Below are 10,759 nucleotides of genomic sequence, written 5' to 3'. Positions count from 1 at the left end.
GAGTACAAAGCCTTGAGTGTTCCTTTTTGAGTAAAAGGTATTGAGCTAGCCATTGCAAATGGGAACAAGAGAAGACTGGGTTGCTTAGAGGGCTACCACTACGTAAAATGTTCAAAGAAATATGTGGTCGATGTGCGATTTGTAATTTAGATGCTATTTGGGTGAACCTATTGAGACTTATGATCCATTCATGCATCTTTGACCGTAGCTTCGTGGGTGCAAGTAGCATTCCACTCTGAGAGTAGCCTTCCTCAACAACACGAAATAAAATGCAGTAAAAGAAAAAAAGAGCTAAGAGATAATTATTGTTGTTTTTTTCCCTAATCGCATCAATTGTACAGACTTTAATCAAAAAACATTTGTCAGTTACTGTCTTAACACCATGCGAAAATGCGAAAATAATTTTAGTATATATGTAAAAGCAAAAGAATTCTCACGCGCAATTCTTTAGTATTTAAAAATTTGCCACTTATAGACTATCATCTGTATCAAGATGGCGTTACCACTTATAGACTATCATCTGTATCAAGAATCACCAAAATGTGCCAAAGTGCTGCATCTGCACTTCAATGAAAGGAAATAAACATAAGAAGAGAACAATACAATACCTTCACCCGAAAAGCAACCAAAACACAATTACACGCAATATTGAACACATTTAAGACTCAAAGCAATAAACACACCTGTGTCTGTGTTTTCCTTCTTCACTGACCCAGGTCAGAGACCATCCAAATGACAACCATCTTATATCTTTACAGAGACCTACATAAATCAAGGAGAGCTCATGAAACACCCAAATCACTGGAAAACAAAATCTCAAAATTACCCAATGACAATTAGGTGAATCTGCAATTTTGAATTGATTTTGATATTCTCTACGCTCCAAATAATTGATACTGATAATTAGGTTTTGTAGGAGGAAGATGAGGCGGATAGTAACTGCATCAGTTTGGGTTTCTCCGGTGTTCAACCGAATGTGGAAGTAACCGTGTTTATCCTCTTCTTTTCCGTTGCAAAGGTACAATTTTGCCCTTCTTTTATTTAATCCATTTGCCATAGAGTTATATATTAGGAGGGGCAATTTCAGGGTTTTAAAAAATTTAACCTTAAGCACTATTTGCTTAATTAATACTGATTAAGCACTATTTGCTTAATTAATACTGATAAGGAGATGTGGGTTTTGTCCCAGTCTGTGCACCTTCTTTTATTTAATCCATTTGCCATAGAGACATAGAGTTATATATTAGGAGGGGCAATTTCAGGGTTTTAAAAAATTTAACCTTAAGCACTATTTGCTTAATTAATACTGATAGCAAAAATAACTAGTGCTTTACAATTACCATTTTGTTGCTCTTACTCTAAAAATTTTCTCTTACAAGAGTATGTTCCGTTTCGATTCGGTGGGTATGAATTAATGAATATTTATACTCGAATGGCGATACATATCAGATGTGATCAAAATCGTTGATAAACCAGAAGAGCAAGATATACTCGTCAAAACCACTTGCTACGGGGTCTAGGAGAGAAAGCTTGAATGGCCAAACGACAATTACAAGATCTGAAAGCACCAGCTCCCAAAAACGATGACAGGAGCTTCGCTGCTGATGTCTTGACCTTACAAACCACCTTGTTCATCTTCCGACTACACACCGACCGCTGCGTTTTATCCGCCGTTTCAAACTTGTAGGAGTTGAGGAATATCTGCCGTCGTTGCTTGGCTTCATCCTCTCTAGTCCTCAAAGGAAAAGCCGCCACTTTCTTGCGCTTAAACGACATCGATCTCTGCGGCGGGTCTTGCACGTTTTCGCTTCCCATCGCTTCATCCAAAGGCTCATAGCCATTGAACCGCCGGCTCAGAAGCTTAACGGTGGTGTTTTGGGCTGGACCATTCATGGCTCTGCTTCTCTATGAGCTAGCTTATGCACACTGGTAAAATGAAGTTGGAGAAGAAGTACCTTTTGAGTTGCTCAATCTGAGCTCTTTTATATAATTAATTGTAGAAGTCTTTTCTTCTGCACGTTTTCTTGTTGGTTTGCTTGAAAATTTGGGTGGCCGTTGACCGTTATTTTATTGTTTTCTTTCTGGTCTTGGTTGGCGGCCCCTTAACTGTGGCAACTAGCAAGTAGTGTACGTTTGAAGTTGAACAGTTAAGCAAGTCAAATATGCTCAACAACCAGCGTTCCGACTTCCGATTAGAGAAGAGGCACCTTAATTCTGAATACACTATCCTACTAGCTCATGTATGTGGCATGCACCCGTTGCTTGTAATCCACCTTATCGACGCAGCAAAGCAGGTAAAGAAGATTGCGAGTAGCAAAACCCTAGAAAGATAAACACGTACTTTTAGTAACAAGAGAAAACTCTGTGATTGAACTACGTAATATAAAACATGATCGGTCCCCCAAACTAAATCTGCTTAGGATTGGAATCTTAAACACTTTTCTTGGTAAGAAAGTAATTCCAAAACAAATCCTAAAATAAAATAAAAAAATAAAAAATTTAAATTCTGAAAAGAAACTTGTAATTACTAATCAGATTTAATTTTTGAATGGGAAACTCACAATTTGTTAAAATTTCACTAAAGTAATTATTCATTATATCATTTTCAAAAATATCACGAGGCCAAAACAAACATACTACATACACATGAAAAACACTCTTAGAGTCTTAGGTGCGTGCTGTACATAAAAGTGAATGAGAAAAAGTAAGAGGTGTTTAATTCTCTAAAACCTACCCATTAAGGAAGAAGGTTAACTACAAGCAACGGATAAATCTAGTAGTTCGAAGTATTGACCATTGATGAGTTTTTAGGCAAAATATTTTAGTTTTGAAGAGGAGGGGGAGCATATGTATATTAATAAGTAAGTTGCTTTCTGGATAGTGATATGTATCTGGAAGCCCCCTGGAAAAGAAAAACTAATAAATCCGCCAGCTTGTGCCCATTAAACAATTTGTACATCGACATCATTTCGTGCTCAATGTGGAAAAGGTGGGGTTAAGTTTGACTACCTCTCTGAGTATGCTGTTTAAGCGTAATCGATAACATTCTAAATCCTTTTAAAAGTCCTCAATCATGAATTATTCGTAGGAACATTTGCTATTTGACTTCAGTCACCTGACTATACAAATACTGCAATATTTGATCATGGTATTAATGCGTTCTAAACTATTATGGTAACATTAGTTCTTTGAAAAAAAAAAATCATGGCAACATAAATGTCAATACCCTTGATCAAAATGTCTAACAGGTTATCATGATCATCATAATATCTTATCACTAAACAAAATACAATTTGTTAAATACGAAGACATAAGCAACAAGTTTGCCAAAATGAAATTAGTTCAAAGTTAAGATAATAACTCAATAGTCCAACTACTCGTTTTAATCTTATTGCATCACTATTGGAGAAGAATCGAATCTCAACTCTCTTCACCAGTTGAGCTATATGTATCCAATATATACAATAATTGAGAATGAAAAGTAGTATCTTGTAAAAATTTAACAGATCACAACAATATAATAAGAAATCTAATGTTTAAGTGCACCTTGAGTCTTATCTTTTGCAGCAAGACTTTTTTATGGCCAATCCGGAATTACCATGAAGTCTGTAGAGACCTCAACCTTATATAGATATGTTGTTAAAGAGAATCCTAATATAGAATCCAGCTAAACTTCTACTTAAATTCTCGATACGTATCGGATATATTACCTTGAGTAAGAAGTAATATGAATCCCGATATTTCTTACTCTAGATTCACAATAAGTTACTAGATTTTAACTTAATTAATTCCCAAGTAAACATACATAATTAATCATAATGAACATTGATCACCTGAAAATTCTGGTTTTATGACTCATACGAGAAGAGGAGGACCACCACTAAATTCCAAAGCTATATACTTGCGGCTAGCTAGTGATCGATCATATTCATCTCTATATATTAGTTCGTAAAATAATTGAATCCATATATATCATATATTCAGTGCAGTAAGTAGCCAGTGACCACCAAACACCGGGGCGTAATTGACATTTAAGACATACGGTCCATGAAGGACCATAGATACCAGTATTACCGGCCTAGCAGCTAGCTAGTGGATATTATTAATGGCAGTCACAGCATGTAGACGTACCCTCCTCTGTCACTCCCAAATTTATTAGCTTAACTCTTTCAAAATAAATAACAGAGCTCGCGCATTTATGATTTATGGCTTTACAGAGCAGTGATCACGTAAAAGAGGCACTATTAATTCAGTAAATATTGTTCGAGCTTCTGCATACTCACCCTTTCTTCCATGGAACCACAAAAGCTAAGAGCTTGAGTCCTGTGACTTCTGTCTGCGTCTCATGTGAAATCCAGGAATCTTGTATTTCATGTGAACCCTCTCTTCTCTCACACTACTCACTCCTGTGATTTGCTTCAATACTACTTTCTTTCTTCCTTTATTTCCTAGCTTCTTCCTCGTCCTTTATATATTCATCTTCTTCATCCTTTTATTTTTACCATTATCCATACTTCTCACAGAGCTTTTTCCAGCTTTGCATAGTTAATTAAGCTTAGTTGTGCACAGAAAGAAAAAGCCATGAAGGGTTGCAATGTTACTGTCATCGCAGTTCTCCTTGTTCTTCTTTTAGTTCCAGCTGCCATGTCTGCTAGGCACATAGCTCGCCCTCACTCACGTATGTATCTAGGCAACAATACCCTACTTCCTTTTTAACTCTTTTTATCTCTACAAGTCACATGTGTAAAGAGGTACATAGTGTGCCCAAATTTGTATATAGTTAAAATAAGTTCCAAATATTTAACCGCATTGTCAATATACTTTGCAGGAAACAAACCAAAGGAAAAAAAAAAAAAAAAACCAATTCAAAGCTATCCTATCTTGCCTGTATTCCATTACTTGTATGTAACAGAACGATGGATGTAAACCCAAAAAGTAGGTGATGAATAGAGATATTGTCATTAAGTTTTTGAAAAGTTAGAAGGGAAAACTATGCAAAAAAATTTCGAGGACAATTTTATAAGAAGTTTAGAAAACATTCCTAGTTTGAATTTTGTGATTTTTAACAATTTCTTAATGAATAATATTCATAATGCAGGTCATGTACGTAATCTGCGTTCTTCATCTGCGGTACCAACAAGTACTACTATGACCGCAACAAAAGATCATCGGAGTACTCATGTGGCTGCAGGAAAATTCCTCAGAAAGGGGCCGGACACACTCCAAGTGGCAGGCTCTTCGCTACCGGATTGTTCACACGCCTGCGGATCTTGCACGCCCTGTAGACTGGTGATGGTGAGCTTCGTTTGCGCGTCGATAGAGGAAGCTGAGACTTGCCCCATGGCTTACAAGTGCATGTGTAATAACAAGTCTTACCCCGTTCCGTAAACGTGATCTTCATTAATGAACTGAGTGATCCAATGTCAATTGTAGGCAGTTTAATTAGCTAGCTAGTTAGAGTAGTAAACACTAACATATGTTTGCTTATAGGCTTTCTTTTTGGACGTCCACTTTCTTTGCTAGCTCCTCTGTGTAATCAGAGAGCTTCTATTCTTATACTAATCAATGGTTCAAATTTAATTTACTGCACTTGAAATCATCAATTACTGTGGACATTTTTACTCGCCTCAGATTGATCTTCTTCTGAAATTAACATGTCTTTGCTCCTTTAATTTCTTCAATTAATTAGCTAGGCGTACGTATAACTTACAAATTAGGGTCAAATTAACGAGGTTGCCATTGTCTTAGTATGTCTAGTTTCTTAGCCTATCAATACATTCAATAGTCTTGATCAATCAAATAGTGGTCGTGCATATTGAGGCGTATCAAGCTCTCTTAAGGAGCAAGGACTAATGGAGTTCGAAACTCATTCATACATATATATCAAGAAAGGAACTCAGTACATTGCTTATGCATTTGCCTATTCCTTAATGGGGTAGTCAATCCTTGATGCCATCTTCTTGTTGTGAGTAATGATACTTAGATTGCTACAACTCAGTGCTATTTTGATGAAATTTTTTTTCTTTCCCGGGAGTTTTTTCTATTCATTTCACACTAAAGAAGGAAAGAAGAAGAAGAATCATGCATATTCATAAACTTGCACTTGTACAGTTGTACGTGGGAGAAATTCCAAATCCTCGGAGCTGAATTTATGTAAAAGTCATAAACATGGTCCAAACTTTAATGATCAGGTTTAGCCGTTAAGGTGTCTAGAGTGTAATTAACACTATTCTGTCCTTGGTCTTGCACAATACATGACAAAATGGGAGACCAGAAAATCTCGAAAGGCGAGTGCATGTCCACTCCAATATAAGGTGTCATGCAATGAGTATCAAAAAAATTATTATTTCTATTCTTAAACATGAAATGTGGAAATTAAGCATATTCAACCTGTCAGGAAAAAAAAAAAAAAAAAGCATACTCGAAGGAGTTCCAAGTTTGAATAGAAAGATATTAATGATATATATAATAAGATAGACACATGGAATAACAATCCATTGTCGTCCAGCGGTTAGGATATCTGGCTTTCACCCAGGAGACCCGGGTTCGATTCCCGGCAATGGAACTTTTTAAAATTTTCCAGATATTATTATTATAGTTTTATTTTTTTGTGGTGTTTCTAAATAAATTTTAGTTTTTCACTTATTTATTTGGGTCGGGGTCGGTTCAAAAATTTCTTTAGCACCCGATAGCTACGTTGTAGCCTGGTTTGCAGGAAACTGACTGGTTTCATTGCCATTGATAGAGGGAGACTCAACACTCCTTCCCTAAACAAACTTTTTTCATTCTCAGAAAACATAATGTCTTCTTCTTCTTTCTCTATCAATCTTGCTCCCTCCCATTTCTTGAAGTGGGCCCCGCCGTCAAACCACCACCATCATCATCACCAACAACACCACCACCCGAGCCAACATGTTTCCTCAGTTGCCATAGCAGGTAATCCTCCTACGGTAGCTGTAATGTTATATTTGTCTTGTATGCAAGTAATGTCAATGTTCATGAGGCAGAAGCATCACCCACCTCACTTTCTAATCAAACTTTCAATCTTTCTTTAATTGCATAAACCTGTTACACCATAAGTTATGCAAATGAAGACCCTTTAATTGTGCCATTAATCTTTTCCCTTTTGAAAAGGTTCTTATCTTCCTTTGCTTTGACTCTTTGTGTCTCTCCTTAAAAAGAAAAGAAAAGTTGAACAAATTTGAGGTTGAATCGTAGGGGAATAAGAACATGAGTTGGGTGCAATCATTTGCCACCCTTTTTGTTTTGGTTTTTACCCTTTTGCTTTCGGTTAAAAAGGGTGAAAGATTCTCTCTTTCTCTCGATTTTGGACCCCCCCCTTAATGAGATTAAGGAGGCGCAGGAAATGCTTTCCTTCTTGCGCTTTTCTTCACCAAGTAAACTCTATCTTATGATTCTCATCTCTCTCCTTAATTACTCTGTATGTCTATGAAAGTTTTTCTTTCTTTCGATCTGAGTATCTGTGTATGAAGCTATAAGATTTTGAACATTGTTAATCTCTAGCATTAAGGTCTATGTCTTGCATTTCGATCTGGTTTATTTTTTATAATGGATGAGCTATTTCTCATTCTAGGGGAATTAATAGCTGGTCTGTTTGTTAGACTGCTACTGAGAGTCTTTACCAAGTGTTTGCACTGGTTGAAAGCTTTTATTTTGATTGTGCATGTGCTGCATTTGTTACATTATATAGTTATCTAATGTTTCTTTTTGTTAGGGTGTTCTTCATGCTTTTAGCTTCCAAATGTGTGATTGCAAAACTTGAGTGGAAACCTTTATATTGCTACCTCGTGGACGTTATGCGGCAGTTTATAAATACCGAAAGGCAAGTTCAAATATCAAATGTAGGTTGATGAGGATGAGATTTATTGGACACAGAAGAGCAAAAGCAGTAAGGAGCTACGTGGTTCAACTCGTGTGATACCACAGTCAGTTCAATGTTTTAGTGAGTAGAGTTGATATTTGTTTTTCCCATTCAATGCTTAGTTCTGTTCTCCACTCTCCCTTATCTTGCCCAACACTACTTAATAGATTTTAATGTCACTTTTCTTATGTCATGGGAGTTCTTTGTTGATCCTATTGCTTTGCGGGTGACAAAAGAATCTTATATTTCACTAATCAGTGTTTATGGTTGTAGTTAATGCTATGGTTGGACCACGATCATGGACAGGACTGTTTAGCCGCTCAAGCAACAAACGTAATGGGAAGTATGTTGACTACCCTTTGAGTCCTATGCAGGTATATTTTTCTGTAATCAGTCTTCCCATATAAACTGTTTTTAAACTTTTGCCTCTGATGTTCATCATATTAATGAATGCAAGCTTCCATTATTTGGACTTCATGTATAGATAAATGTAAAATTGAAACTGTCCTTACTCCTTAGTGTACAAGTTTTGACATATTGATTAAGGGCATTCGTTTCATGATTTATTCATGTTGCTGTCTTTTACTCCGTTATCATAAACTACCACCACAAATATTTTTAGCACCTTCTTTGATTAAGTCATGAAGACTTCAGCATCAGTTGTAACATTGATTTACTGAAGACTTCAGCATTGGGGATTCAAAATGTGTTTTTAACTTAACAGGAGCAGAGACTTTTGGGGCTTCAAGAACGACTACAAGTACCTTTTGACGAGACTCGCCCTGATCATCAAGTATATTATTCTTCATGCTGTTTCTAAATCATTTTTTTATTCCTTTTTCCACTATTATCTTGCTTCAATTCGATTACTGAGCTATGTTTAAATTTGATGACCTGTCATCATTGATCTGATAGAGGCTTTTACATTTTATTACTGCTGGCAAAAAAAAGGAGTCATATTTCTCTCTTCTCAATTGATAATCTTAGCTGTTGTTTGAGGAAGATCTTGTTATCACTTTGATACCTTTCATGCTCTCTTTAATAGAAGTGCCTAATATTAGCTCTTTTCTCTTGCTTGGTGTTATATCATTAATTAAACTTATGTTTTATATAAATATCAGGAAGCCTTGAAAGCACTCTGGTATGCTGCCTTTCCAGATGTTGCTATCAGTGGTTTGATCTCTGAGCAATGGAAAGAGATGGGGTGGCAAGGTCCTAACCCATCTACTGACTTTAGGTATGGTAATTTCTGTCCAATTCCTGGATTTTAGGATTTCTCACAATTTACATGAACATTTGAAGTCTTTGATCAAATGAAAAATCTAAAAGAAGAACAAAAAGACATCGAAATCGTGACTCCTCGCTTGAAATCGTGACTCCTCGCTTGACACTAGCACTGTTTTACATTTTTTATTTGTCTTATATATGGTGAAATGATCTCTTCAGGAGTTGCGGTGTTATTGCCCTTGAGAACTTGCTTTTCTTCGCCAGAACTTATCCTGTATGCCTCTATCCTGTTTTGTGGCTCTTACCTTCCTTATTTCTGAAGTGCATAAAAAATAAGTTGGTACTAATTTTATAAAATTCAAAATGAAGGCATCTTTCCGGAGATTATTGTTCAAGCAAGGTGGGAGACGAGCAACTTGGGAATACCCATTTGCTGTTGCTGGCATAAACATATCATTTATGTTGATTCAATTGCTGGATCTTTGGTCAGGTTTGTAAACAAGTTTAATTATCATCCTAGAGTTTCCTATTATGTTAATAACACAAACAACTTTGTAGGTTAAAGTTTTATTGACATCATGTTACCCTGCAGCAAGACCAAGGTGTCTTCCCGGGATAAATTTCGTGAAGTTATTAGGAGGTAAACAAATTTACACCTCACACTATTAGACGGTGATGATCGACTATGTTTAATAATGTGAAATTCAACCACCTGGATCTGATACTTATGATTTGCATGCAGAAGATGAAGCTGCTTTTGATGTTCTGTTCTGTATAGCTTTTGAAATGGTGGATGCTCAATGGCTTGCTATGAATGCATCCTACATGCAGTTTAATGTAACCTCTCAACTAACACAAAGCAAGCTTCTTCTTTTTTTACAATCTCTTTCTCATTATTATTAGAACTTAGCATTCCTGAATCCTAAATTTGGTGAACATTGAATTCTTTGTTTCTTCTCATGAGCTCTCCAGATGACTAACTCATAGGGCTTTCGAATCCTTCAGGATGTTCTGCAAGCAACGCGGACGCAGTTGGAAAGAGAACTATCTTTAGAAGATACTCAGAGAATACAAGATTTACCAGCTTATAATCTGTTGTACCAGTAGCATTTTGGTAGTACAGAAAAACATTAGCACGTGCGGTGCTTGGACTCGGAAAAATTTCAATGAATTCAAAGGTCTCTGCATAAAACAATGGGAGATCTTTTTCATGGCCTCATCAAAAATCCATTATGACTTTACCCGAGTTGTTCCCATTGGATTCTGTTCGATATTTTAACCTTTGCCATTGGATCTTAATAAACACAGAAACAAAACGTGCGTTGTGAATCCATCATGACAATTCCAGTCATATTCTCTCATCCTTTTAACAAAAAGAACAAGAAATGATCGAAAAGACAGGAAAAGGAAGATTTACCACGTTTATAACGAGCAATGCTTTGATTGATTAAGGAAGGAAATCCTATTTACAGATACCAAACCATCAACTTTAGGAGTCCTCAGCTGTGAGCTTAAGTAATTTCACTAATAAGTAGAATGTGATTCTGAGCTGAGTTGGTTCAGTTCTTCGTTTCGTAGCTACTAGCACTAGGTGTGATATCAGTTATGCAGTCAAGAGTCGCGTCCATATCACCAAATATTCTGAGCTGA

The 10,759-nt window shown here is 36.3% G+C and overlaps 2 protein-coding genes and 1 non-coding gene across 7 annotated transcripts; all 3 read left to right on the top strand.

The window, feature by feature from the left end:
* Positions 1-4,519: 4,519 nt before the first annotated feature.
* Positions 4,520-5,540, top strand: LOC133744897 (protein EPIDERMAL PATTERNING FACTOR 1-like). Its single transcript, XM_062172924.1, has 2 exons — positions 4,520-4,678; positions 5,099-5,540. Exons 1-2 carry the CDS (start codon positions 4,582-4,584, stop codon positions 5,386-5,388), a joined length of 387 nt encoding a protein of 128 aa, XP_062028908.1. The 5' UTR covers positions 4,520-4,581; the 3' UTR covers positions 5,389-5,540.
* Positions 5,541-6,493: 953 nt separating this feature from the next.
* On the top strand, positions 6,494-6,565 carry TRNAE-UUC (transfer RNA glutamic acid (anticodon UUC)). Its single transcript has one exon. It is a non-coding gene; the product is annotated as a tRNA-Glu (tRNA).
* A 221-nt stretch (positions 6,566-6,786) lies between these two features.
* On the top strand, positions 6,787-10,381 carry LOC133744873 (uncharacterized). 5 transcript variants are annotated; one of them, XM_062172922.1, is made up of 10 exons: positions 6,787-6,936; positions 7,736-7,963; positions 8,156-8,256; positions 8,607-8,675; positions 9,004-9,119; positions 9,329-9,383; positions 9,479-9,599; positions 9,702-9,749; positions 9,852-9,946; positions 10,115-10,380. In XM_062172922.1, the coding sequence occupies exons 3-10, from the start codon at positions 8,164-8,166 to the stop codon at positions 10,214-10,216; spliced, it is 699 nt and encodes a 232-aa protein (XP_062028906.1). In that variant the 5' UTR covers positions 6,787-6,936; positions 7,736-7,963; positions 8,156-8,163; the 3' UTR covers positions 10,217-10,380. The 5 variants fall into 5 exon arrangements, with proteins under 5 accessions (XP_062028906.1, XP_062028904.1, XP_062028898.1 ...); XM_062172920.1 differs by lacking the exon at positions 6,787-6,936 and adding an exon at positions 7,334-7,397 and having other exon boundaries at positions 8,141-8,256; positions 10,115-10,381; XM_062172914.1 differs by lacking the exon at positions 6,787-6,936 and adding an exon at positions 7,392-7,441 and having other exon boundaries at positions 8,141-8,256; positions 10,115-10,381.
* Positions 10,382-10,759: the final 378 nt, after the last annotated feature.

Source organism: Rosa rugosa, chromosome 1 (genome assembly GCF_958449725.1).
Source record: "Rosa rugosa chromosome 1, drRosRugo1.1, whole genome shotgun sequence".
NCBI lineage: Eukaryota > Viridiplantae > Streptophyta > Magnoliopsida > Rosales > Rosaceae > Rosa > Rosa rugosa.
The sequence above is the reverse complement of the archived record's forward strand: the minus strand, read 5'-3'. Positions and strand labels throughout refer to the sequence as shown.